We start from the raw sequence: 27,046 nt of genomic DNA, 5'->3' as shown, positions 1-27,046 counted from the left end.
TTAAGCAGTTGAGAGTTTGAAAACCACCAGGGAAGATTTTGGAGCAATTTTATATTGGTTTTAATTTAATTTTGATTTCAGGTCTAGTATATTTCTATCTAAGATTATTTTATTATCTGGCTTAAATGTATTTGGCCTAGAAACATCAAACTCATTTATATCTGGAAACTATATTGTTAACTATATGGAGGTTAACCTGCATGCAGTGGTGGCTGTTCCTCTGTGGGCCTCTCTGCATCATGTAGAAACATGGTAGACTCAACCTACAGTCTGAGTGTCAAGAGTCTTGTCTGCTCTGAGTATGTCCAGGGGCATGATAAATTGAGAGTTCAACCATTAAGTGAACTATAGGTTCCTGAGGGCAGTCTCTGGAAGAAGTGTATTAGTTGAGATTGTGTCATTGACATTTCAGTTTCATCATCCTTCCATGGATGTTCGCTACATTTCCCTTTCTCTCTCAGGTATCCTGACCAAGCCTGACCTGGTGGACAAAGGCACAGAAGAGTCGGTGGTTGAAATTGTCCGTAATGAGGTCATCCACCTGAAGAAGGGCTACATGATCGTCAAGTGCAGGGGTCAGAAGGAGATCACAGAGAGGGTGTCTCTTACTGAAGCAATAGAAAGAGAAAAAGCATTCTTCAGCGACCATGTGCATTTCAAGTAAGTTCATTATTTTTGGGTGATCGTAACACGTTTTTTCATGGTGAATTATTAGTGCTGTGATTTATTATGCATATAATATATAATGCTCAATAGCTTTTTTTCTTCTTGCTGAAGCACTCTATACAATGACGGCCATGCTTGTATTCCTAAACTGGCTGAGAAACTCACACTTGAGCTGGTGCATCACATTGAGGTAAATACTTACGCCGATAAATTTACAGTCTGTTAAACGTTAACTTGATTACTTTAGTTGTTAAAGTTTTGACCCTCGTTTGATTTGCAGAGATCTCTGCCTCGACTGGAAGAGCAGATAGAGGAGAAACTTGCACAGACTCAAGCAGAGCTGGAGAGATATGGCAGTGGACCCCCAGCTGACGCAGCTGAAAGACTCGTCTTCCTCATTGATGTGAGCTCCCTCACTCTTCATAACGTTCACCTGGTTACAAAGGCAAATGCTCACCACAATGTATGATTTTGTCTTTGTCATGTGTGTGCTGCAGAAAGTGACAGCATTCACACAGGATGCCATCAATCTGACTACAGGAGAGGAGCTCAAGTGTGGAGACAAGCTCAATGTCTTTTCTACACTCAGAAGAGAGTTTGGGAAGTGGAATGCCCACCTGGACCGCTCAGGGAATAAGTGTATGTATCAGTTTGATCTGCTCTACAGCTGTTCACCAGCAGAACTTTGAAATATTTTTTTTTGTGTTGCAGTTAACAAGAAGATTGAGAAAGAGGTGGAGGGATATGAAGAGAGGTACCGTGGAAGAGAACTGCCGGGCTTCATCAACTACAAGACCTTTGAGGTTATGGTCAAGCAGCAGGTCAAACAACTGGAAGAACCGGCTGTCAAGAAACTCAAGGATATAGCCGGTGAGGATAGGAGTAGTATGATTGAATATATGACAGGTTTATCCAGTAATATGTTTTTCTTTAATATTCAGGTTTTCTCTTGATACTGGACAGCCACCAGTGAAGTGCTCCGTGGAGATCAAGCTGCTTTATCTTCTTGTATCTCCATTTCTTCCAGACGCTGTTAAGAAGGTGTTCATTCAGCTGGCCCAAAGTAGCTTCATTGGATTTCCTAACCTCATTAAAACAGCCAAGGTATCCATCTTCTATGAGTGTCTCGAAATTTTATTTGCATCATTTTTCTGCCGGTGTTCAGACTGACCAGAATCTTATTTCCAGACAAAGATCGAAGCCATCAAGCAAGAAAAAGAGTCCACAGCTGAATCCATGCTGAGAACCCAGTTCAAGATGGAGCTGCTTGTTTACTCTCAGGACAGGACCTACAGCAACAGTTTGAGTGACAGGAAGAAGGAAGAGCGTGATGAGGAAGAGGAAGAGATATACTCGTATTCCGAAGACGAACAGAAAAGCTTACCATTTCGAGAAAGGAGTATTGTGTACTGCATGGATAATCATGCAACAATTCAGGAGCTGATGTTGCACCTTCAATCATATTACAAAGTATGTTTCAATCTAGACCAATGATTCCTGAACAAAAACAATGACAGAAATGTTCAGACACTTGTTCTGCCGTCGTTTGTCAAAGTTTCTCTTCTTTCTACTCTTTCAGATTGCCAGCCAGCGTCTGGCTGACCAGATCCCGATGGTGATCCGCTACCAGATGTTGCAGGAGTCTGCTGTCCAGCTGCAGAGGGAGATGCTGCAGATGCTTCAGGACAAGGAGAACTTTGAGTTCTTGCTGAAGGAGGATTGTGACATTGGCACCCAGAGGGCTGGTTTGCAGAGTCGCCTTAAACGCCTCATGAAGGCCCGCACATTCCTGGTGGAGTTCTAGCAGAGATCAGGCATAGGCGCAGTTTGAACTGTAACGTTGGGGGTTCACAAAATTTGAGTGTATTTGTGTACATACGGTTCTCTCGCGTCAAAGTCTATGGGTGTTTTAAATGGGTTTTTAGGTGCCTAAAATAAGGTCTGTGGCTAACACAAGCTTATGAGGTTTTAATTTGTTCTACAATATAAAATAGGCCAGTAGTATCACAAACTTGTGTTCCTGCAATAATCCAAAATCCAATGGAAAAATCCCATCTGCTTTTTTTAGAGGGAACCAGTGCGATGCTAACTTCCAGGGTTGGCCTACAAAAATATGTCATCCCTGCAGCATTTTATTGCTTCCAGGCAATTTGCGGATTCTTCCTCTTGTGTGAACCCTCCTCTCTAAATTTGCCTGTTATGGGTGTGCATGCAAGAGTGCCCATGCAGGCTACCATACCATAGACCATAACCAATGCTTAATGAAACTATTCAGTCACACAATTAGTTAATCCTTTGTAATTTTATATCAGAGAGCAAGGCATTACAATAAATTATTAGTCCTGTGTTATAAGTTATATGAAAAGAGATCAGTAATATTTAAATCTCTACATGTATAATGTAATGGGTTCAATGAGCTCCTGAACCAACACAAACTGCGCCTGTAGGGTCAAAGCCTGACAGCATGAGTCTGCTGTACCTCTTGTATTTGTCAAATACAGTACAAATGTGGTTTAAGTATTGCTCTGCTGTTATTATTTTTTATTCTGTCCAGTGTAGAATGGACACATTTGCTTTCGATGTTACATCTATGTCAGAACAGTGAAAGTGGGGAGTTGTTTTAAATGTACTGTAACATGTACTGCTGCTGTCATTCCAAGAGATAGAAAAATCAAATGCCTGTTATTTTATACGGGGAAAAGGGATCATAGGAGCACATTGTTTAAGTAACATACCATGTTTCTGAGATATACCCAGTTCAATTACTGAGTTCCCCTAGTTCAGATGCTTTGTAGTGCTTTCATATTAATGGCTGGACCACTTTGATTAAACAGGTCGTTTTTCTTTCTTCAAGTGCATCTTTTTCATGCTGTGCAAATATATTTGTTTAAATAAAGAAACAATTTCACTTTAATTGATTGTCTAATTTGGCTATTCCATCTTGCTCTTTCCAGTCAATCTAGCATCTGTTCTCCCAAAATTGTCATTTTTAATTTGGATGTGACATATTCTTGACATGAGCAATTAGTGACTTAAAAAGATTATACAACATAAATGGATCTACTACAAACATTTCTATGACGCTACAATGATCAAAATTAAAATTACTACAATCCTGATCTGTCCTGTCTGTATCCAACAGTATAGCAGCAGAGCAGCTGCAGCTTCATGTTAAGATAAGCTGACCTGTGACATGATTAAATAGAATATATGTCTTTCCCATGAGTCTAACTAAATACTTAAACACACTTTTTTAATTTGTCTTATAGTGCCTGGTACTGACTTTTACTTCTTGATGGATCTGGTAAACTTTGTATGATCAAACTTGCTCACGACTACACATACAAAATGTTGTATATAACTATGTCCCCCTTGTGGCTTTAGAGAAAATAGTTTGACAGCAAAGCACGAGTTGTAAAGTAATCCTAAATAATTCTAGAAATGTATAACAGATATCCTAACCAAGTCATCAATACTTCCACACTCTGCAATTAACTGTCTGCCTCAGTGATGTAAATAAATATTAAATATATTCCTGATGGACAGGTGGCACCTTGCGTGGTAGCCCCTGCCATCAGAGTATGAATGGGTGAATGACATGAAGTGTTAAAGCGCTTTGAGAGGTCGGAAGACTAGAAAAGCAACATACAAGTACACGCCCATTTACCATTGGGACAGACATGCGTCTGAAAGGCCACCATTTTGTTAAATACTTGAACAAGACAGATATGGACAAGTCTACTTTATTCAAAAATACATACAAAAAGGATTCAAAGTGGTTCACTCAGTCAGGATCTCTACACATTCATTCACCATTCTGTGCTGGGCTCTCGTGACTGTTCTCATCATTGTCCGATTTATCATCTAGGAAAAATTAAAAATATTATAAGTAGGTATCTCTACTTTTTCTAAACTGGACAGAAGAGGAAACGGATCAACATTTTGTTTTTCTTTAACAACGGAGAGATCAACAGCTATTGAGAATATAGAAGATGACACAGGGACATTGAAAAACACAAACAATTGCAAGTACGACGCCCACCATGTCCATGTTTACTCACTCTCAAGTGTCTGCTGTAGTTCCTGTATGGTACTGAGTAGCACATGGAACTGCTTCTTCCTCAACTCCAGCTGTGTGGGACCAAAGGGAGAGAAAAATTCAAATATTATAAATGATTGAAGACATTAGAGGTTAGAATAGAAGAGCTGATGTAATTGGCCGTACCTTTGCATCTACGTTCTCTTTGATGCGAGACAATTGCTGGAGTTCTTTGTCAAGCGCCTCCAACTGCCTGTAAGTGATCAAACCAACATTAAGCACATCATCTGATTATCATGAAAGCCATAACTGCTCTACCACAGAAAGCAAAATAACTCAATATATGAATGAAACGAATGAGAGGCTGCCTCACTTCAGTGTTTCATGTCGGTCTGGGTGTTGCTGGATAACCTTAGCTAAAGCATCGTACTCTGGAACAACAAGAAAATTAAAGAAATGTGAATGTGAGACAAGCAGAAATACAAACTAGCTCAATTAACCGTAAATATTCATATATTATACATTATTTTGACAGCATGTATTGCCACAATTTATTATTTGCTGATTGATTGACTAATCGATTGATCTCACAGCCGTTTCAGCACTATGTTAAACTGTTGAATGTATTGGTTTCACTTCAACATGGTGGGACCACACCTCGAATATTGAATTTGGTCTTTCTCAGTCTCTATACAGCAACACAAGTAGTACAGCCAAATGGTTTATTAACATACTACCTTAGATCTGTAAAGTATACATTATAACAGATCAAAGACTAAAATAAAGTAAACATTTTGAAATGACTTTCTAATAGAAAGGAGAAAACCCTAACCCTAACCCTAACCCTAACATACACAACACAATATTTCTGTTTTTTTGCATCCAACATCAACATTCAGTAGGTTTAACCAGATTCAGTACATGACCTTATTTCCTTTTCTATTCTGTAGTTGTCCTTGTTTTCTTTGGCAGCAAGAGGGCAGTAAAGCCTTAATGAAGGCCTGCACATACCTGGTAGAGTTCTAGAGGCGGTTTAGGCCTGACAGCATGATTTAGTTTTTCAGCTTGGCACATACCTTCATGGTTGTGGAGTGGGTTTATTATTTGTTACATTGGGGTTTGAGTTTAAAATCAATGTGTACAAGTTATATATTTGATACAATCAGAATATGTGAAAATGTCTTTGTAACAGAAAATCCTCTAAAAACCAGAAGTTACCATCAAAAAATAGTTTAAGCCCATAAACCACATAAGTCATCATCACAAGAATGAATCAGAAACATTGCACCAACATGGTGATGGTAGTGAGAAGCAGACTTGGACTATTTGACAGTAATTCACGAGTTTTGACAGTTTCTTAATGTATATGCATCATTGCATATTCAACATGTACATTTAAACAGACGTTGCAAATACTATTTTAACAAGCAGTGTTTCAGAAGAGCCCCATTGTCTTGATGAAGAAATGCACAAAATAATGTCGTAGTACTTCGCTATTTACTGTTCTCTTGCAAAAGAATAATAAAGAAGAAGAAATAAATCCTATTTCCTATTGTCATCAATTCATTTACTAGTGTATTACAGTAGGCATGAATTAAAATGAACATTGTGATTTTCATAATGTTTCATATATTTTTATTATAGCATTAAATGGAAGAATTCAACATCGCTTTGAGTTCCTTCAAGGACACAGAACAGGTGTTACCAGCAGGACTTTGATGAATAGTAAACTAGTATAATAGTATACTTTGTAAATTCCCTCGTGCCTTATTCAAAAGATGATTGCCCGAGAATGTGATACATTACATGAACATACTGCATCAGAGTTTAATATACACAGGTGGTGAGCACTAGTCACCCTATGTTGTATGAATATGTTCCCTGGTACATGTCTCTACGTGCCCCGGGAACAGAAATGAAAGTCAAGGAAACGAAACCTAGCGTAACTTTAGTTTCGTTTCTCTGCTGCATCTCTTAACATCCACGGTGGGCGTCTCTCGCACTCAAGTTTCAGCATCCGAGCAGCTCTGCTACTTTATTCCTTTTTTAAACACCGTTTCTCTCCAGGATTCAAGCAGTCATCACCATGAACACTCTGAACCAACAGTATGAGGAGAAGGTGCGTCCCTGCATTGACCTCATCGACTCTCTTCGCTCTCTGGGTGTAGAGAAGGACTTGGCGCTGCCTGCTATCGCCGTGATTGGAGACCAAAGCTCGGGGAAGAGCTCCGTGTTGGAGGCGCTGTCAGGGGTGGCTCTGCCGAGAGGAAGTGGTAAGTTAAACTCACGGAAAAACAAAATATTATTTGCATTATTTAACATTTTGATTCCAAAATGAACAGAACTGAATATATAGGTCCGTCTCGTCATCGCTGATCTAAACGAATCCTTTTACAGCTAAATAAAGCATTAACCTTGAGCAGTTGTCTGGTTTTGCCCCTTTGTTTGGGGAGTGATGTAATGACTCAAAATGATGGATGTTCAACCTTGCCTTACATTACACAAAGTGCAATTGGTCGAATAAAATAAACTTGAGAAAGGTAAACAGTAAGACCATCAGTATGATATACTTTTAAAGCTGCAGTCATTGACTTTGGCCATGAACCACAACAAGCTGAAAAAGCTGGAAAGAGAATTTCTGTTTTTATAATGTAATTTTTCATTCCTGTAAGCATGTTTCCGTTGGCAACACTACAGGAAACAAATGCAAGGCAGCAAGAATGCCACAAAACAAATTGATCTTTATAAAGATATCTGTGTTATTTACTTAAGAAATGAAAGAGAGCAGGGTTTGCCCAGGGCGGACCTTAGACCACAACATCCCTGGTTTGAGTCCAGCTGGGACACCTCTCTCTCTCCCTTGTTTCCTGAAGGGAGTGTTCAGTAAGAGCTCAGTATGCTTGACAAGAACCAACTTTTCGGAAATGTCCCCCAACCACATCATTCGGAATTGCCACATTTAGGGGAGGGATGAGAAGCCTGTTGTCATAGCCCCTCCTAGCTGCACCAGAGTGCCTCCTCGATGGCTGACAAAGAGTTACTCTGTAATATGCATGTCTTTAAAATATATATGAAACAAATCATACAAATGGGATTAACGGCTTACATTTTCAGTCAGTCTCTTTTCAAAGGCATTCATAGCGTTGCACTTGTTTTAAACACTACTTCAGAAATGTCCCTGCTTACATTGGGGTCAAGGATTTCGCCAACAAAATGTTGACATTGGTGTCAGCCTTCTCGAGCATATGTGTTATCTCTGGAACATATTTTGAAGATGTAATATTCCCACTTTAATAAAGACAATATCAGTGTTATAATTTCACCAAGTACACTGGATTTAATTTTTCCCCTCATCATCATTCACTCTTAATTAATTCAGGCATTGTGACAAGATGTCCTCTCGAACTGAAGATGAAGAGAAGGAAAGAAGGAGAGGAGTGGTACGGGAAGATAAGCTACGAGGGTTATGAAGAAGAGATAAAAGACCCTGCAGATGTGGAGAAAATGATTAGAGAAGGTACAGTATACACAGTTCTTTAATGCTACTATCAAAAGACAAATATTTGTGAAGCTATACTCATCTTTTTAGGTTTCAGTGATCAGCATTTCCATCCTGTACTAGTCAAATATTGTGTCCTCTCTCTCCAGCTCAGGAAAAATTGGCCGGGGGTGGGGTGGGGATCAGTGATGACCTCATCAGTCTAGAGATTGCCTCTCCTGATGTTCCAGACCTGACGCTCATTGACCTGCCCGGCATCACCAGGGTGGCTGTAAAGGACCAACCAGTGAACATTGGAGACCAGGTATGCTAATCCAGTGTCCCCAAAACACAGTTTTCATGGGGACAATTTATTTGGTAGAAAAGTAATGACGGTAATATTTATACTTTATAACCACTGGAATTAATACTTTCAGATAAAGAGACTGATCCAGAAGTTTATAACAAAACAAGAGACCATCAGCTTGGTGGTTGTTCCATCCAACGTGGACATAGCAACCACAGAGGCTTTGAAGATGGCACAGGAGGTGGATCCTGATGGAGACAGGACTTTGGGTAAATGTGGCTGATTCTAGAAAAGGACTCCTTGGACAAGTTACTTGACTTTTAGATAGTTCACTGTCTGTTTGCCCTTCTCTCTCTCAGGTATCTTGACCAAGCCTGACCTGGTGGACAAAGGCACAGAAGAGTCGGTGGTTGAAATAGTCCGTAATGAGGTCATCCACCTGAAGAAGGGCTACATGATCGTCAAGTGCAGGGGTCAGAAGGAGATCACAGAGAGGGTGTCTCTTACTGAAGCAACAGAAAGAGAAAAAGCATTCTTCAACGAGCATCTGCATTTCCAGTGAGTTCATTATTTTTGGGTAATAATGCAATGAATGATTTGCAGTTTGACTGGTTGGGTACTTTCTACTCAGTAATGTTTTATCTTTGCTGTAGGACTCTCTACAATGAAGGCCATGCCACGGTTCCTAAACTGGCGGAAAAACTCACCCTTGAGCTGGTGCAACATATCCAGGTAAACACTTCTCAGTGCTTCACCATAGCGGTTCACTACAGATTACTTTGCCATTTCCAGTGTTAAAGGTTTGACACCTGTGATTTGCAGAGATCTCTGCCTCAACTGGAAGAGCAGATAAAGAAGAAACTAACAGAGACTCAGGCAAAGCTGGACAAATGTGGCAGTGGACCCCCAGCTGATGCAGCTGAGAGACTGGGTTTCCTCATTGACGTGAGTTTACTAGCTGTCACTTACAAAACACTGCACCTCCTCGTTTTGATTTAATTCTCATTCTTCTTTTATCTGAACCTGTTTCATTTTAGAGAGTGGCAGCGTTTACACAGGATGCTATCCGCCTCACCACAGGGGAGGATATCAAATTTGGAGGCAAGCTAAATATCTTTGCCATACTCAGACAACAGTTTGCGGCTTGGAAAAATACCATAGAGTTCTCTGGAATAATATGTAAGTGCATCAACAACCTGGTCATTACGTAATGTCTTTGCTGTGGTTTCCATACTTCAAACTTGTAACCTAAAATGTAAACTATTGAGTAAGATATTAAAATACTGTTTATTTTTATGCCATTTTCCTTCTCAGTGTGAAAACACTGCTCCAGACTGCTGTATCACTGCTAACCGAGTGTTAACCTTGTTTGTGTCCACTTTTTCTTTCACAAATTCATCCCCATTGCAGTCAACCAGAATATTGAGAGAGAGGTGACTCAGTATGAACAAAAGTACCGTGGAAGAGAACTGCCGGGGTTCATAAACTACAAGACCTTTGAGGACATGGTCAAGGAGCAGATCAAAGAGCTGGAAGGGCCTGCTCTCCTGAAACTCAAGGAAGTGGCAGGCATGTCATATTATGATGCTACAATGATTGCAAGCCAGCTGAATATGTAACACCTTAAAGTTATGAGTAGATCTTGTATTGTTTGATTTGTGTTTTCTTTTTTAGACATTGTGACGAAAGAGCTGGTTAAGTTGGCACAGAGCAGCCTTGTTGGATTTCCTAACCTCATCAGAACAGCACAGGTATAGTTTTCATTTCCCATATATATAACTGAACATAGTTGAATTTTTACTGATAATTGTGTATTTCCTTTAGATTAAGATTGAAGCCATCAGAAAGGAGAAGGAGGCTGCAGCAGAGTCCATGCTGAGGACTCAGTTTAAAATGGAAATGATTGTTTACACTCAGGACAGCACATACAGCAAGAAGTTAGGGAAGCGGAAGAGGGAAGATGAACAGTATTGCACCCTGAGCAGTGACAGTGGGGCCACCCTGAGAGAGATGATTAAACACCTGAAGTCCTATTACAAAGTAAGTGTAATCTACATGCTGTACATTTTATTTCTGTGCCTCACAGCATTTAATACATCACACATTTTATTTACCGTAAAAAGGTCGGAAATAAAACGCTTATTTTAATCTGCACCTCCTCCCATTGCGTTCTTGTTTAGAAGGTGCCATTTAAATGTAATTTATTACCAGACTAAGTTAGGTACATGGTTAAAATATTATTTTGTTGGCAGCTAAATATAGAAATATACTGTGTTGATGGGGGCTATGAATGTCAGTATAAAACAATGTTATATAAATGCAGCAGAGTAGATCATTTCTAACAACTTCAGGTACAAACCATGTACACTAACGGTAAAAACCAAATACCAATAATTTTCTTACATTGACAGATACAGCGTGACACCCCAACTTTCTCCTTTCTCAACCACAGATTGCTGGCCAGCGTCTGGCTGACCAGATTCCGCTGGTAATCCGCTACCAGGTGTTGCAGGAGTCTGCCGTCCAGCTGCAGAGGGAGATGCTGCAGATGTTTCAAGACAAGGCGAAAACAGAGTCGCTCCTTCAAGAGGACCCTGGCATAGGAACCAAGAGAATCCACCTTCAGAATCGCCTTGAGCGGTTGTCATTGGCACGCATTCTGTTGACTGACTTTAGTATGAACACATACAACTTCAACCAAGGGCTTCGGTTTGGTCTCAACATTAGAAAGGACACAACAACCCACACCCTACCCTCCACAACCACCCCTGTGGGTGCGACCGCTGTAAAAAGCAAACAAACAAAAAAACAGAGGACTGATAACTTCTGACCGCCAAATGGTTTATTACCGTACTACCTTAGATCTGTATTAACATTCAAATAAAGTATACACAGTAACAGATCAAAGACTAAAATAAAGTAAAAATTTGGAAATGACTTTCTAATAGAAAGGAGAAAAAAAACATACACACAATATTTCTGTTTTTTTGCATCCAACATCAACATTCAGTAGGTTTAACCAGATTCAGTACATGACCTTATTTCCTTTTCTATTCTGTAGTTTTCCTTGTTTTCTTTGGCAGCAAGAGGGCAGTAAAGCCTTAATGAAGGCCTGCACATACCTGGTAGAGTTCTAGAGGCGGTTTAGGCCTGACAGCATGATTTAGTTTTTCAGCTTGGCACATACCTTCATGGTTGTGGAGTGGGTTTATTATTTGTTACATTGGGGTTTGAGTTTAAAATCAATGTGTACAAGTTATATATTTGATACAATCAGAATATGTGAAAATGTCTTTGTAACAGAAAATCCTCTAAAAACCAGAAGTTACCATCAAAAAATAGTTTAAGCCCATAAACCACATAAGTCATCATCACAAGAATGAATCAGAAACATTGCACCAACATGGTGATGGTAGTGAGAAGCAGACTTGGACTATTTGACAGTAATTCACGAGTTTTGACAGTTTCTTAATGTATATGCATCATTGCATATTCAACATGTACATTTAAACAGACGTTGCAAATACTATTTTAACAAGCAGTGTTTCAGAAGAGCCCCATTGTCTTGATGAAGAAATGCACAAAATAATGTCGTAGTACTTCGCTATTTACTGTTCTCTTGCAAAAGAATAATAAAGAAGAAGAAATAAATCCTATTTCCTATTGTCATCAATTCATTTACTAGTGTATTACAGTAGGCATGAATTAAAATGAACATTGTGATTTTCATAATGTTTCATATATTTTTATTATAGCATTAAATGGAAGAATTCAACATCGCTTTGAGTTCCTTCAAGGACACAGAACAGGTGTTACCAGCAGGACTTTGATGAATAGTAAACTAGTATAATAGTATACTTTGTAAATTCCCTCGTGCCTTATTCAAAAGATGATTGCCCGAGAATGTGATACATTACATGAACATACTGCATCAGAGTTTAATATACACAGGTGGTGAGCACTAGTCACCCTATGTTGTATGAATATGTTCCCTGGTACATGTCTCTACGTGCCCCGGGAACAGAAATGAAAGTCAAGGAAACGAAACCTAGCATAACTTTAGTTTCGTTTTTCTGCTGCATCTCTTAACATCCACGGTGGGCGTCTCTCGCACTCAAGTTTCAGCATCCGAGCAGCTCTGCTACTTTATTCCTTTTTTAAACACCGTTTCTCTCCAGGATTCAAGCAGTCATCACCATGAACACTCTGAACCAACAGTATGAGGAGAAGGTGCGTCCCTGCATTGACCTCATCGACTCTCTTCGCTCTCTGGGTGTAGAGAAGGACTTGGCGCTGCCTGCTATCGCCGTGATTGGAGACCAAAGCTCGGGGAAGAGCTCCGTGTTGGAGGCGCTGTCAGGGGTGGCTCTGCCGAGAGGGAGTGGTAAGTTAAACTCACGGAAAAACAATAATATTATTTGCATTATTTAACATTTTGATTCCAAAATGAACAGAACTGAATATATAGGTCTGTCTCGCTCCGTTATCACTGATCTAAACGAACCCTTTTACAGCTAAATAAAGCATTAACCTTGAGCAGTTGTCTGGTTTTTCCCTTTGTTTGGGGAGTGACGTAATGACGCAAAATGATGGATGTTCAACCTTAAATCTACAAGAACCACAACAAGCCGAAAAAGCTGGAAAGAGAATTTCTGTTTTTATAATGTTATTCTTTTCGTATGTCTCCGTTGGCAACTTTGATCTGTAAATCTCAAAACCTGCATGTCTGGTACAGCAGGTTTAAATGAAGGCATCATGGTAACACTCATCTTTAGTGGCAACACTAAATGCATGGCAGCAAGAATACCACAAAACAAATTGATCTTTACAAAGAGATCTGTGTTATTTACTTCAGAAATGAAAGAGAGCAGGGTTTGCCCAGGGCTGACCTTAGACCACAACATCCCTGGTTTGAGTCCAGCTGGGACACCTCTCTCTCTCCCTTGTTTCCTGAAGGGAGTGTTCAGTAAGAGCTCAGTATGCTTGATAATAACCAACTTTTAGTAAATGTTCCCCAACCACATCATTCGGAATTGCCACATTTAGGGGCGGGGTGAAAAGCCTGTTGTCATAGCCCCTCCTGCTTGCTGTAATTTGACTCTGTAATATGCATGTCTTTAAAATATATATGAAACAAATCACACAAATGGGATTAACGGCTCACATTTTCAGTCAGTCTCTTTTCAAAGTGTTAGCCTTCCCTTTTATGTCTGGAACATATTTTGAAGATGTAATATTCCCACTTTAATTAAGACAATATCAGTGTTATAATTTCACCAAGCATGCTGAATTTAATTTTTTCCTCATCATCATTCACTCTTCATTATTTCAGGCATTGTGACAAGATGTCCTCTCGAACTGAAGATGAAGAGAAGGAAAGAAGGAGAGGAGTGGTACGGGAAGATAAGCTACCAGGGTTATGAAGAAGAGATAGAAGACCCTGCAGATGTGGAGAAAATGATTAGAGAAGGTACAGTATACACAGTTCTTTAATGCTACTATCAAAAGCCAAGTATTTGTGGAGCTACTGATTGTTTTTAAGGTTTCAATGACCAACACTTCCATCCTGTACTAGTCAAATATTGTGTCCTCTCTCTCCAGCTCAGGAAAAATTGGCCGGGATCGGGGTGGGGATCAGTGATGACCTCATCAGTCTAGAGATCGCCTCTCCTGATGTTCCAGACCTGACGCTCATTGACCTGCCCGGCATCACCAGGGTGGCTGTAAAGGGACAACCTGAGAACATTGGAGACCAGGTATGCTAATTCAGTGTCCCCAAAACACACTTTCAACAGTTTTCATAGAGATAATTTATTTGGTAGAAAGTTGAAAAGTAATGACAGTGAGATCTGTGGTAGTGATTTGGTAATTCTATGATCTATAACTTTACAACAACTGGAATTAATACTTTCAGATAAAGAGACTGATCCAGAAGTTTATAACAAAACAAGAGACCATCAGCTTGGTGGTTGTTCCATCCAACGTGGACATAGCAACCACAGAGGCTTTGAAGATGGCACAGGAGGTGGATCCTGATGGAGACAGGACTTTGGGTAAATTCTAGCTGATTCTAGAAAAGGACTCCTTGGACAAGTTACCTTTTCTTTAGATAGTTCACTGTCTGTGTGTTGTAGCGTTGCTGCTGGTAGCAGGTCTAATAAATACAAATTAATTATTATCAAGATATGTAACGATTATTAATATTTAAATTGTGATTTATAAACCCATAAATTATCATAAAAGAATGTTGGTACTCAGCTTTTGACGAAAGACACCATTAGTTTAACAATCAGAATTCAACATTAGATTCAATTTAGGATGCAACCCAATCTCTCTCTCTCAGGTATCCTGACCAAGCCTGACCTGGTGGACAAAGGCACAGAAGAGTCGGTGGTTGAAATTGTCCGTAATGAGGTCATCCACCTGAAGAAGGGCTACATGATCGTCAAGTGCAGGGGTCAGAAGGAGATCACAGAGAGGGTGTCTCTTACTGAAGCAATAGAAAGAGAAAAAGCATTCTTCAGCGACCATGTGCATTTCAAGTAAGTTCATTATTTTTGCATGATTGTAACATGTTTTTTCATGGTGAATTATTAGTGCTGTGATTTATTATACATATAATATATAATGCTCAATAGCTTTTTCTTCTTCTTGCTGAAGCACTCTATACAATGACGGCCATGCTTGTATTCCTAAACTGGCTGAGAAACTCACACTTGAGCTGGTGCATCACATTGAGGTAAGTACTTACGCCGATAAATTTACAGTCTGTTAAACGTTAACTTGATTACTTTAGTTGTTAAAGTTTTGACCCTCGTTTGATTTGCAGAGATCTCTGCCTCGACTGGAAGAGCAGATAGAGGAGAAACTTGCACAAACTCAAGCAGAGCTGGAGAGATATGGCAGTGGACCCCCAGCTGACGCAGCTGAAAGACTCTTCTTCCTCATTGATGTGAGCTCCCTCACTCTTCATAACGTTCACCTGGCTACAAAGACAAATGCTCACCACAATGTATGATTTTGTCTTTGTCATGTGTGTGCTGCAGAAAGTGACAGCATTCACACAGGATGCCATCAATCTGACTACAGGAGAGGAGCTCAAGTGTGGAGACAAGCTCAATGTCTTTTCTACACTCAGAAGAGAGTTTGGGAAGTGGAATGCCCACCTGGACCAATCAGGGAATAAGTGTATGTATCAGTTTGATCTGCTCTACAGCTGTTCACCAGCAGAACTTTGAAATATTTTTTTTTGTGTTGCAGTTAACCAGAAGATTGAGAAAGAGGTGGAGGGATATGAAGAGAGGTACCGTGGAAGAGAACTGCCGGGCTTCATCAACTACAAGACCTTTGAGGTTATGGTCAAGCAGCAGGTCAAACAACTGGAAGAACCGGCTGTCAAGAAACTCAAGGATATAGCCGGTGAGGATAGTAGTATGATTGAATATATGACAGGTTTATCCAGTAATATGTTTTTCTTTAATATTCAGGTTTTCTCTTGATACTGTACAGCCACCAGTGAAGTGCTCCGTGGAGATCAAGCTGCTTTATCTTCTTGTATCTCCATTTCTTCCAGACGCTGTTAAGAAGGTGTTCATTCAGCTGGCCCAAAGTAGCTTCATTGGATTTCCTAACCTCATTAAAACAGCCAAGGTATCCATCTTCTATGAGTGTCTCGAAATTTTATTTGCATCATTTTTCTGCCGGTGTTCAGACTGACCAGAATCTTATTTCCAGACAAAGATCGAAGCCATCAAGCAAGAAAAAGAGTCCACAGCTGAATCCATGCTGAGAACCCAGTTCAAGATGGAGCTGCTCGTTTACTCTCAGGACAGGACCTACAGCAACAGTTTGAGTGACAGGAAGAAGGAAGAGGATGATGAGGAAGAAAGACCGAAAAGCTCAACATTTTCAGAAAGGAGTATTGTGTACTGCATGGATAATCATGCAACAATTCAGGAGCTGATGTTGCACCTTCAATCATATTACAAAGTATGTTTCAATCTAGACCAATGATTCCTGAACAAAAACAATGACAGAAATGTTCAGACCCTTGTTCTGCCGTCGTTTGTCAAAGTTTCCTTTCTTTCTACTCTTTCAGATTGCCAGCCAGCGTCTGGCTGACCAGATCCCGCTGGTGATCCGCTACCAGATGTTGCAGGAGTCTGCTGTCCAGCTGCAGAGGGAGATGCTGCAGATGCTTCAGGACAAGGAGAACTTTGAGTTCTTGCTGAAGGAGGATTGCGACATTGGCACCCAGAGGGCTGGTTTGCAGAGTCGCCTTAAACGCCTCATGAAGGCCCGCACATTCCTGGTGGAGTTCTAGCAGAGATCAGGCATAGGCGCAGTTTGAACTGTAACGTTCTCTCGCGTCATAGTCTATGGGTGTTTTAAATGGGTTTTTAGGTGCCTAAAATAAGGTCTGTGGCTAACACAAGCTTATGAGGCTTTAATTTGTTCTACAATATAAAATAGGTCAGTAGTATCACAAAATTGTGTTCGTCACAGATCTTATTTCCTGCAGTAATCCAAAATCCAATAGAAAAATCCCATCTGCATTATGTTTTTTTTTTTAGAGGGAACCAGTGCGATGCTAACTTCCAGAGTTGGCCTACGAAAATATGTCATCCCTGCAGCACTTTATTGCTTCCAGGCGATTTGCGGATTCTTCCTCTTGTGTGAACCCTCCTCTCTAAATTTGCCTGTCATGGGTGTGCATGCAAGAGTGCCCATGCAGGCTACCATACCATAGACCATAACCAATGCTTAATGAAAATATTCAGTCACACAGTTAGCTAATCCTTTGTATTTTTTTTTATTATAGAGCAAGGCATTACAATAAATTATTAGTCCTGTGTTATAAGTTATATGAAAAGAGATCAGTCATATTTAAATCTCTACATGTATAATGTAATGGGTTCAATGAGCTCCTGAACCAACACAAACTGCACCTGTAGGGTCAAAGCCTGACAGCATGAGTCTGCTGTACCTATTTTATTTGTCAACTACAGTACAAATGTAGTTTAAGTATTGCTCTGCTGTTATTTTTTATTCTGTCCAGTGTAGAATGGACACATTTGCTTTCGATGTTACATCTATGTCAGAACAGTGAAAGTGGGGAGTTGTTTTAAATGTACTGTAATATGTACTGCTGCTGTCATTCCAAGAGATAGAAAAATCAAATGCCTGTTATTTTATACGGGGAAAAGGGATCATAGGAGCACATTGTTTAAGTAACATACCATGTTTCTGAGATATACCCAGTTCAATTACTGAGTTCCCCTAGTTCAGATGCTTTGTAGTGCTTTCCTATTAATGGCTCAACCACTTTGATTATACAGGTAGTTTTTGTTTCTTCAAGTGCATCTTTTTCATGCTGTGCAAATATGTTTAAATAAAGAAACAATTTGACTTTTATTGATTGTCTAATTTGGCTATTCCATCTTGCTCTTTCCAGTCAATCTAACATCTGTTCTCTCGAAATTGTCATTTTTTAATTTATATGTGACATATTCTTGACATGAGCAATTAGTGACTTAAAAAGATTATACAACATAAATGGATCTACTACTACTACAATCCTGATCTGTCCTGTCTGTATCCAACAGTATAGCAGCAGAGCAGCTGCAGCTTCATGTTAAGATAAGCTGACCTTGGACATGATTAAATATAACACTATATATTTCTTTCCCATGAGTCTAATTAAAATACTTAAACACACTTTTTTAATTTGCCTGGTACTGACTTTTGGTTCTTGATAATATGGTAAACTCTGTTGATCAAACTTGCTCACGACTACACTTAAAAAATGTTGTAATTATGTCCCCCTTGTGGCTTTAGAGAAAATAGCAAATCAAATTCAAGTTTGACAGTAAAGCACGAGTTGTAAAGTAATCCTAAATAATTCTAGAAATGTATAACAGATATCCTAACCAAGTCATCAATAAGCAAATGTGGTCTTCCACACTCTGCAATTAACTGTCTGCCTCAGTGATGTAAATAAATATTAAATATATTCCTGATGGACAGGTGGCACCTTGCGTGGTAGCCCCTGCCATCAGAGTATGAATGGGTGAATGACATGAAGTGTTACAGCGCTTTGAGAGGTCGGAAGACTAGAAAAGCGCTATTCAAGTACAAGTCCATTTACCATAGGGACAGACATATGTCTGAAAGGCCACCATTTTGTTAAATACTTGAACAAGACAGATGTGGACAAGTCTACTTTATTCAAAAATACATACAAAAAGGATTCAAAGACAAAAACAAAAAGGATTCAAAGTGGTTCACTCAGTCAGGATCTCTACACATTCATTCACCATTCTGTGCTGGGCTCTCGTGACTGTTCTCGTAATTGTCCGATTTATCATCATCTAGGAAAAATTAAAAATATTATAAGTAGGTATCTCTACTTTTTCTAAACTGCACAGAAAAGGAAACGGATCAACATTTTGTTTTTCTTTAACAACGGAGAGATCAACAGCTATTGAGAATATAGAAGATGACACAGGGACATTGAAAAACAAACAATTGCAAGTACGACGCCCACCATGCCCATGTTTACTCACTCAAGTGTCTGCTGTAGTTCCTGTATGGTACTGAGTAGCACATGGAACTGCTTCTTCCTCAACTCCAGCTGTGTGGGACCAAAGGGAGAGAAAAATTCAAATATTATAAATGATTGAAGACATTAGAGGTTAGAATAGAAGAGCTGATGTAATTGGCCGTACCTTTGCATCTACGTTCTCTTTGATGCGAGACAATTGCTGGAGTTCTTTGTCAAGCGCCTCAAACTGCCTGTAAGTGATCAAACCAACATTAAGCACATCATCTCATTATCATGAAAGCCATAACTGCTCTACCACAGAAAGCAAAATAACTCAATATATGAATGAAACTAATGAGAGGCTGCCTCACTTCAGTGTTTCATGTCGGTCTGGGTGTTGCTGGATAACCTTAGCTAAAGCATCGTACTCTGGAACAACAAGAAAATGAAAGAAATGTGAATGTGAGACAAGCAGAAATACAAACTAGCTCAATTAACCGTAAATATTCATATATTATACATTATTTTGACAGCATGTATTGCCACAATTTATTATTTGCTGATTGATTGACTAATCGATTGATCTCACAGCCGTTTCAGCACTATGTTAAACTGTTGAATGTATTGGTTTCACTTCAACATGGTGGGACCACACCTCCAATATTGAATTTGGTCTTTCTCAGTCTATATACAGCAACACAAGTAGTACAGCCAAATGGTTTATTAACATACTACCTTAGATCTGTAAAGTATACATTATAACAGATCAAAGACTAAAATAAAGTAAACATTTTGAAATGACTTTCTAATAGAAAGGAGAAAAAAACATACACAACACAATATTTCTGTTTTTTTGCATCCAACATCAACATTCAGTAGGTTTAACCAGATTCAGTACATGACCTTATTTCCTTTTCTATTCTGTAGTTTTCCTTGTTTTCTTTGGCAGCAAGAGGGCAGTAAAGCCTTAATGAAGGCCTGCACATACCTGGTAGAGTTCAAGAGGCGGTTTAGGCCTGACAGCATGATTTAGTTTTTCAGCTTGGCACATACCTTCATGGTTGTGGAGTGGGTTTATTATTTGTTACATTGGGGTTTGAGTTTAAAATTAATATGTACAAGTTATATATTTGATACAATCAGAATATGTGAAAATGTCTTTGTAACAGAAAATCCTCTTAAAACCAGAAGTTACCATCAAAAAATAGTTTAAGCCCATAAACCACATAAGTCATCATAACAAGAATGAATCAGAAACATTGCACCAACATGGTGATGGTAGTGAGAAGCAGACTTGGACTATTTGACAGTAATTCACGAGTTTTGACAGTTTCTTAATGTATATGCATCATTGCATATTCAACATGTACATTTAAACAGACGTTGCAAATACTATTTTAACAAGCAGTGTTTCAGAAGAGCCCCATTGTCTTGATGAAGAAATGCACAAAATAATGGAACAGTACTTCCCTATTTACTGTTCTCTTGCAAAAGAATAATAAAGAATAAATAAATCCTATTTCCTATTGTCATCAATTAATTTACAAGTGTATTACAGTAGGCATGAATTAAAATGAACATTGTGATTTTCATAATGTTTCATATGTTTTTATTATAGCATTAAATGGAAGAATTCAACATCGTTTTGAGTTCCTTCATCATTCCTCCGAGGACACAGAACAGGTGTTACCAGCAGGACTTTGATGAATAATAAACTAGAATAATAGTATACTTTATAAATTCCCTCGTGCCTTATTCAAAAGATGATAACTTAAGTTTCGTTTCTCTGCTGCATCTCTTAACATCCACGGTGGGCGTCTCTCGCACTCAAGTTTCAGCATCCGAGCAGCTCTGCTACTTTATTCCTTTTTTAAACACCGTTTCTCTGCAGGATTCAAGCAGTCATCACCATGAACACTCTGAACCAACAGTATGAGGAGAAGGTGCGTCCCTGCATTGACCTCATCGACTCTCTTCGCTCTCTGGGTGTAGAGAAGGACTTGGCGCTGCCTGCTATCGCCGTGATTGGAGACCAAAGCTCGGGGAAGAGCTCCGTGTTGGAGGCGCTGTCAGGGGTGGCTCTGCCGAGAGGGAGTGGTAAGTTAAACTCACGGAAAAACAAAATATTGTAACGGACTGAAGGCATATAATGTTAACCTGTTATGTTAGGTGTTATGGTGTTTACAGAAAGTGTTCTAAGATGTTATATAAGATATGTTCTTGCATTTACGGAGGTCAGTGAAGGCCTCATGCCTGGTGGGATGTTGTGTTTTGTGCTGGTAACGGGAAGAGTTAGTCTAGGACCGGGAGCAGATGGTTAAAGATGTTACAGAACGTTAACAGTGTTGACTGTTTGTTGGCGTAGGCTACGGCCCACAGTAGCCTGTGTACTGTCCGCAAATATAGGACCACAAGAAAATAACGTCTCGTAGCTTTCCTGAGTAAGGGTCGCTACAATATTATTTTCATTATTTGACATTTTGATTCCAAAATGAACAGAACTGAATATATAGGTCTGTCTTGCTCCGTTATCACTGATCTAAACGAACCCTTTTACAGCTAAATAAAGCATTAACCTTGAGCAGTTGTCTGGTTTTGCCCCTTTGTTTGGGGAGTGACGTAATGACGCAAAATGATGGATGTTCAACCTTAAATCTAAGTTGTGTGTTGCCTTACGTTACACAAAGTGCAATTGGTCGAATAAAATAAAGAAAATAAACTTGAGAAAGGTAAACAGTAAGACCATCAGTATAATATCCTTTTTAAAGCTGCAGTCATTGACTTTGGCCATGAACCACAACAAGCTGGAAAGGGAATTTCTGTTTTTATAATGTATTTTTTCATTCCTGTAAGCATGTCTCCGTTGGCAATACTACAGCAAACAAATGCAAGGCAGCAAGAATACCACAAAACAAATTGATCTTTATAAAGATATCTGTGTTATTTACTTCAGAAATGAAAGAGAGCAGGGTTTGCCCAGGGCGGACCTTAGACCACAACATCCCTGGTTTGAGTCCAGCTGGGACGCCTCTCTCTCTCCCTTGTTTCCTGAAGGGAGTGTTCAGTAAGAGCTCAGTATGCTTGACAAGAACCAACTTTTCGGAAATGTCCCCCAACCACATCATTCGGAATTGCCACATTTAGTGGCGGGGTGAAAAGCCTGTTGTCATAGCCCCTCCTAGCTGCACCAGAGGGCCTCCTCGATGGCTGACAAAGAGTTACTCTGTAATATGCATGTCTTTAAAATATATATGAAACAAATCATGCAAATGGGATTAGCGGCTTACATTTTCAGTCAGTCACTTTTCAAACTGTCAGCCTTCTCTTGCATATGTGTTATGTCTGGAACATATATTTGAAGATGTAATATTCCCACTTTAATAAAGACAATATCAGTGTTATAATTTCACCAAGAACACTGGATTTCATTTTTCCCCTCATTGTCATTCACTCTTCATTATTTCAGGCATTGTGACAAGATGTCCTCTCGAACTGAAGATGAAGAGAAGGAAAGAAGGAGAGGAGTGGTACGGGAAGATAAGCTACGAGGGTTATGAAGAAGAGATAGAAGACCCTGCAGATGTGGAGAAAATGATTAGAGAAGGTACAGTATACACAGTTCTTTAATTAATGCTACTATCAAAAGCCAAGTATTTGTGGAGCTACTGATTATTTTAGGTTTCAGTGACCAACACTTCCATCCTGTACTCGTCAAATATTGTGTCCTCTCTTTCCAGCTCAGCAAAAATTGGCCGGGAAAGGGGTGGGGATCAGTGATGACCTCATCAGTCTAGAGATTGCCTCTCCTGATGTTCCAGACCTGACGCTCATTGACCTGCCCAGTATCACCAGGGTGGCTGTAAAGGGACAACCAGTGAACATTGGAGACCAGGTATGCTAATTCAGTGTCCCCAAAACACAGTTTTCATAGGGACAATTTATTTGGTAGAAAAGTAATGACAGTAAGATTTATACTTTATAACCACTGGAATTAATACTTTCAGATAAAGAGACTGATCCATAAGTTTATAACAAAACAAGAGACCATCAGCTTGGTGGTTGTTCCATCCAACGTGGACATAGCAACCACAGAGGCTTTGAAGATGGCACAGGAGGTGGATCCTGATGGAGACAGGACTTTGGGTAAATGTGGCTGATTCTAGAAAAGGACTCCTTGGACAAGTTACTTGACTTTTAGATAGTTCACTGTCTGTTTGCCCTTCTCTCTCTCAGGTATCTTGACAATGCCTGACCTGGTGGACAAAGGCACAGAAGAGTCGGTGGTTGAAATTGTCCGTAATGAGGTCATCCACCTGAAGAAGGGCTACATGATCGTCAAGTGCAGGGGTCAGAAGGAGATCACAGAGAGGGTGTCTCTTACTGAAGCAACAGAAAGAGAAAAAGCATTCTTCAGCGAGCATCTGTATTTCCAGTGAGTTCATTATTTTTGGGTAATAATGCAATGAATGATTTGCAGTTTGACTGGTTGGGTACTTTCTACTCAGTAATGTTTTATCTTTGCTGTAGGACTCTCTACGATGAAGGCCATGCCACGGTTCCTAAACTGGCGGAAAAACTCACCCTTGAGCTGGTGCAACATATCCAGGTAAACACTTCTCAGTGCTTCACCATAGCGGTTCACTACAGATTACTTTGCCATTTCATGTGTTAAAGGTTTGACACCTGTGATTTGCAGAGATCTCTGCCTCAACTGGAAGAGCAGATAAAGAAGAAACTAACAGAGACTCAGGCCACGCTGGACAAATGTGGCAGTGGACCCCCAGCTGATGCAGCTGAGAGACTGGGTTTCCTCATTGACGTGAGTTTACTAGCTGTCACTTACAAAACACTGCACCTCCTCGTTTTGATTTAATTCTCATTCTTCTTTTATCTGAACCTGTTTTATTTTAGAGAGTGGCAGCGTTTACACAGGATGCTATCCGCCTCACCACAGGGGAGGAAATCAAATGTGGAGGCAAGCTAAATATCTTTGCCATACTCAGAGAACAGTTTGCGGATTGGAAAAATACCATAGAGGTCTCTGGAATAATATGTAAGTACATCATCAACCTGGTCATTACGTAATGTCTTTGCTGTGGTTTCCATACTTCAAAATTGTAACCTAAAATGTAAACTATTGAGTAAGATATTAAAATATTGTTTATTTTTATGCCATTTTCCTTCTCAGTGTGAAAACACTGCTCCAGACTGCTGTATCACTGCTAACCGAGTGTTAACCTTGTTTGTGTCCACTTTTTCTTTCACAAATTCATCCCCATTGCAGTCAACCAGAATATTGAGAGAGAGGTGACTCAGTATGAACAAAAGTACCGTGGAAGAGAACTGCCGGGGTTCATAAACTACAAGACCTTTGAGGACATGGTCAAGGAGCAGATCAAAGAGCTGGAAGGGCCTGCTCTCCTGAAACTCAAGGAAGTAGCAGGCATGTCATATTATGATGCTACAATGATTGCAAAACAGCTGAATATGTAACACCGTAAAGTTATGAGTAGATCTTGCATTGTTTCATTTGTGTTTTCTTTTTTAGACATTGTGACGAAAGAGCTGGTTAAGTTGGCACAGAGCAGCCTTGTTGGATTTCCTAACCTCATCAGCACAGCACAGGTATAGTTTTCATTTCCCATATATATAACTGAACACTGTTGAATATTTACTGATAATTGTGTATGTCCTTCAGAATAAGATTGAAGCCGTCAGAAAGGAGAAGGAGACTGCAGCAGAGTCCATGCTGAGGACTCAGTTTGAAATGGAAATTATTGTTTACACTCAGGACAGCACATACAGCAAGAAGTTAGGGAAGCGGAAGAGGGAAGATGAACAGTATTGCACCCTGAGCAGTGACAGTGGGGCCACCCTGAGAGAGATGATTAAACACCTGAAGTCCTATTACAAAGTAAGTGTAATCTACATGCTGTACATTTTATTTCTGTGCCTCACAGCATTTAATACATCACACATTTTATTTACCGTAAAAAGGTCGGAAAGAAAACGCTTATTTTAATCTGCACCTCCTCCCATTGCGTTCTTGTTTAGAAGGTGGCATTTAAATGTAATTTATTACCAGACTAAGTTAGGTACATGGTTAAAATATTATTTTGTTGGCAGCTAAATATAGAAATATACTGAGTTGATGGGGGCTATGAATGTCAGTATAAAACAATTTTATATAAATGCAGCAGAGTAGATCATTTCTAACAACTTCCAGTAAAAACCATGTACACTAACGGTAAAAACCAAATACCAATCATTTTCTTATATTGACAGATACAGCGTGACACCCCAACTTTCTCCTTTCTCAACCACAGATTGCTGGCCAGCGTCTGGCTGACCAGATTCTGCTGGTAATCCGCTACCAGGTGTTGCAGGAGTCTGCCGTCCAGCTGCAGAGGGAGATGCTGCAGATGTTTCAAAACAAGGCGATAACAGAGTGGCTCCTTCAAGAGGACTCTGGCATAAGAACCAAGAGAATCCACCATCAGAATCGCCTTAAGCGGTTGTCATCGGCACGCATTCTGTTGACTGACTTTAGTATGAAACATACAACTTCAACCAAGGGCTTCGGTTTGGTCTCAACATGGGAAGGGACACAATAACCCACCCCCTACCCTCCACAACCACCCCTGTGGGTGCGACCACTGTAAAAAGCAAACAGACAAAAAAACAGAGGACTGATAACTTCTGACCGCCAAATGGTTTATTACCGTACTACCTTAGATCTGTATTAACATTCAAATAAAGTATACACAGTAACAGATCAAAGACTAAAATAAACTAATTTGGAAATTACTTTCTAAGCCTTGTGGCTTTAGAGAAAATAGCAAATCAAACTCAAGTTTGACAGCAAAGCACGAGTTGTAAAGTAATCCTAAATAATTCTAGAAATGTATAACAGATATCCTAACCAAGTCATCAATAAGCAAATGTGGTCTTCCACACTCTGCAATTAACTGTCTGCCTCAGTGATGTAAATAAATATTAAATATATTCCTGATGGACAGGTGGCACCTTGCGTGGTAGCCCCTGCCATCAGAGTATGAATGGCTGAATGACATGAAGTGTTACAGCGCTTTGAGAGGTCGGAAGACTAGAAAAGCGCTATTCAAGTACAAGTCCATTTACCATAGGGACAGACATGAGTCTGAAAGGCCACCATTTTGTTAAATACTTGAACAAGACATGTGGACAAGTCTACTTTATTCAAAAATACATACAAAAAGGATTCAAAGACAAAAACAAAAATGTTTCAAAGTGGTTCACTCAGTCAGGATCTCTACACATTCATTCACCATTCTGTGCTGGGCTCTCGTGACTGTTCTCGTCATTGTCCGATTTATCATCATCTAGGAAAAATTAAAAATATTATTAGTAGGTATCTCTACTTTTTCTAAACTGGACAGAAGAGGAAACGGATCAACATTTTGTTTTTCTTTAACAACGGAGAGATCAACAGCTATTGAGAATATAGAAGATGACACAGGGACATTGAAAAACACAAACAATTGCAAGTACGACGCCCACCATGCCCATGTTTACTCACTCTCAAGTGTCTGCTGTAGTTCCTGTATGGTACTGAGTAGCACATGGAACTGCTTCTTCCTCAACTCCAGCTGTGTGGGACCAAAGGGAGAGAAAAATTCAAATATTATAAATGATTGAAGACATTAGAGGTTAGAATAGAAGAGCTGATGTAATTGGCCGTACCTTTGCATCTACGTTCTCTTTGATGCGAGACAATTGCTGGAGTTCTTTGTCAAGCGCCTCCAACTGCCTGTAAGTGATCAAACCAACATTAAGCACATAATCTCATTATCATGAAAGCCATAACTGCTCTACCACAGAAAGCAAAATAACTCAATATATGAATGAAACGAATGAGAGGCTGCCTCACTGTTATCTTGCAAAAGAATAATAAAGAATAAATAAATCCTATTTCCTATTGTCATCAATTAATTTACAAGTGTATTACAGTAGGCATGAATTAAAATGAACATT

At 39.6% G+C, this 27,046-nt stretch overlaps 3 protein-coding genes and 1 long non-coding RNA gene across 4 annotated transcripts in view; 3 read left to right on the top strand and 1 right to left on the bottom strand.

Annotated features, from left to right (window-relative positions):
- LOC142955013 (uncharacterized) overlaps window positions 1–12,146 on the top strand; it is a 20,024-nt gene extending 7,878 nt beyond the window's left edge. The window contains exons 5-24 of the mRNA XM_076096395.1: window positions 462–660; window positions 778–856; window positions 947–1,069; window positions 1,113–1,305; window positions 1,378–1,536; window positions 1,694–1,770; window positions 1,855–2,136; window positions 2,246–2,469; window positions 6,764–6,978; window positions 8,085–8,222; window positions 8,354–8,508; window positions 8,621–8,759; window positions 8,850–9,048; window positions 9,144–9,222; window positions 9,313–9,435; window positions 9,528–9,669; window positions 9,901–10,059; window positions 10,165–10,241; window positions 10,315–10,530; window positions 10,943–12,146. Of these exons, the coding sequence (XP_075952510.1) occupies window positions 462–660; window positions 778–856; window positions 947–1,069; window positions 1,113–1,305; window positions 1,378–1,536; window positions 1,694–1,770; window positions 1,855–2,136; window positions 2,246–2,469; window positions 6,764–6,978; window positions 8,085–8,222; window positions 8,354–8,508; window positions 8,621–8,759; window positions 8,850–9,048; window positions 9,144–9,222; window positions 9,313–9,435; window positions 9,528–9,669; window positions 9,901–10,059; window positions 10,165–10,241; window positions 10,315–10,530; window positions 10,943–11,320 (3,356 nt within the window). The 3' untranslated portion in view covers window positions 11,321–12,146. The remainder of the gene's footprint in view (window positions 1–461; window positions 661–777; window positions 857–946; window positions 1,070–1,112; window positions 1,306–1,377; window positions 1,537–1,693; window positions 1,771–1,854; window positions 2,137–2,245; window positions 2,470–6,763; window positions 6,979–8,084; window positions 8,223–8,353; window positions 8,509–8,620; window positions 8,760–8,849; window positions 9,049–9,143; window positions 9,223–9,312; window positions 9,436–9,527; window positions 9,670–9,900; window positions 10,060–10,164; window positions 10,242–10,314; window positions 10,531–10,942) is intronic.
- A 429-nt stretch (window positions 12,147–12,575) lies between these two features.
- On the top strand, window positions 12,576–17,904 carry LOC142954837 (interferon-induced GTP-binding protein Mx). The gene is made up of 12 exons (XM_076096114.1): window positions 12,576–12,874; window positions 13,823–13,960; window positions 14,092–14,246; window positions 14,405–14,543; window positions 14,834–15,032; window positions 15,151–15,229; window positions 15,320–15,442; window positions 15,537–15,678; window positions 15,751–15,909; window positions 16,064–16,140; window positions 16,225–16,479; window positions 16,589–17,904. The coding sequence occupies exons 1-12, from the start codon at window positions 12,688–12,690 to the stop codon at window positions 16,811–16,813; spliced, it is 1,878 nt and encodes a 625-aa protein (XP_075952229.1). The 5' UTR covers window positions 12,576–12,687; the 3' UTR covers window positions 16,814–17,904.
- Window positions 17,905–18,553: 649 nt separating this feature from the next.
- Window positions 18,554–19,652, bottom strand: LOC142954805 (uncharacterized). The gene is made up of 4 exons (XR_012955754.1): window positions 19,405–19,652; window positions 19,218–19,284; window positions 19,056–19,123; window positions 18,554–18,860 (listed from the first exon to the last, which is right to left on the bottom strand). It is a non-coding gene; the product is annotated as an uncharacterized LOC142954805 (long non-coding RNA).
- A 1,200-nt stretch (window positions 19,653–20,852) lies between these two features.
- LOC142954804 (interferon-induced GTP-binding protein Mx-like) lies at window positions 20,853–26,983 on the top strand. The gene is made up of 12 exons (XM_076096061.1): window positions 20,853–21,130; window positions 22,500–22,637; window positions 22,771–22,925; window positions 23,038–23,176; window positions 23,267–23,465; window positions 23,561–23,639; window positions 23,730–23,852; window positions 23,945–24,086; window positions 24,318–24,476; window positions 24,582–24,658; window positions 24,732–24,947; window positions 25,360–26,983. Exons 1-12 carry the CDS (start codon window positions 20,944–20,946, stop codon window positions 25,645–25,647), a joined length of 1,902 nt encoding a protein of 633 aa, XP_075952176.1. The 5' UTR covers window positions 20,853–20,943; the 3' UTR covers window positions 25,648–26,983.
- The last annotated feature ends 63 nt before the right edge of the window (window positions 26,984–27,046 follow it).

The sequence above is a fragment of the Anarhichas minor genome, unplaced genomic scaffold (genome assembly GCF_050575085.1).
Source record: "Anarhichas minor isolate MPS153535 unplaced genomic scaffold, ASM5057508v1 ptg000021l, whole genome shotgun sequence".
NCBI lineage: Eukaryota > Metazoa > Chordata > Actinopteri > Perciformes > Anarhichadidae > Anarhichas > Anarhichas minor.
This window is presented reverse-complemented; position numbering and strand designations above follow the sequence as displayed.

What these genes read in the sequence shown, in the direction of transcription:
- LOC142954804 (XM_076096061.1), top strand. Translation starts at nt 20,944, where the DNA reads ATGAACACTCTGAACCAACAGTATGAGGAGAAGGTGCGTCCCTGCATT. An exon ending in GACTGGGTTTCCTCATTGAC is followed by an intron (nt 23,853 to 23,944) that starts GTGAGTTTACTA and finishes GTTTTATTTTAG; the next exon opens with AGAGTGGCAGCGTTTACACA. An exon ending in ACCTCATCAGCACAGCACAG is followed by an intron (nt 24,659 to 24,731) that starts GTATAGTTTTCA and finishes TATGTCCTTCAG; the next exon opens with AATAAGATTGAAGCCGTCAG.
- LOC142954837 (XM_076096114.1), top strand. Translation starts at nt 12,688, where the DNA reads ATGAACACTCTGAACCAACAGTATGAGGAGAAGGTGCGTCCCTGCATT. An exon ending in GGCTCTGCCGAGAGGGAGTG is followed by an intron (nt 12,875 to 13,822) that starts GTAAGTTAAACT and finishes TCATTATTTCAG; the next exon opens with GCATTGTGACAAGATGTCCT. An exon ending in ACCTTCAATCATATTACAAA is followed by an intron (nt 16,480 to 16,588) that starts GTATGTTTCAAT and finishes CTACTCTTTCAG; the next exon opens with ATTGCCAGCCAGCGTCTGGC.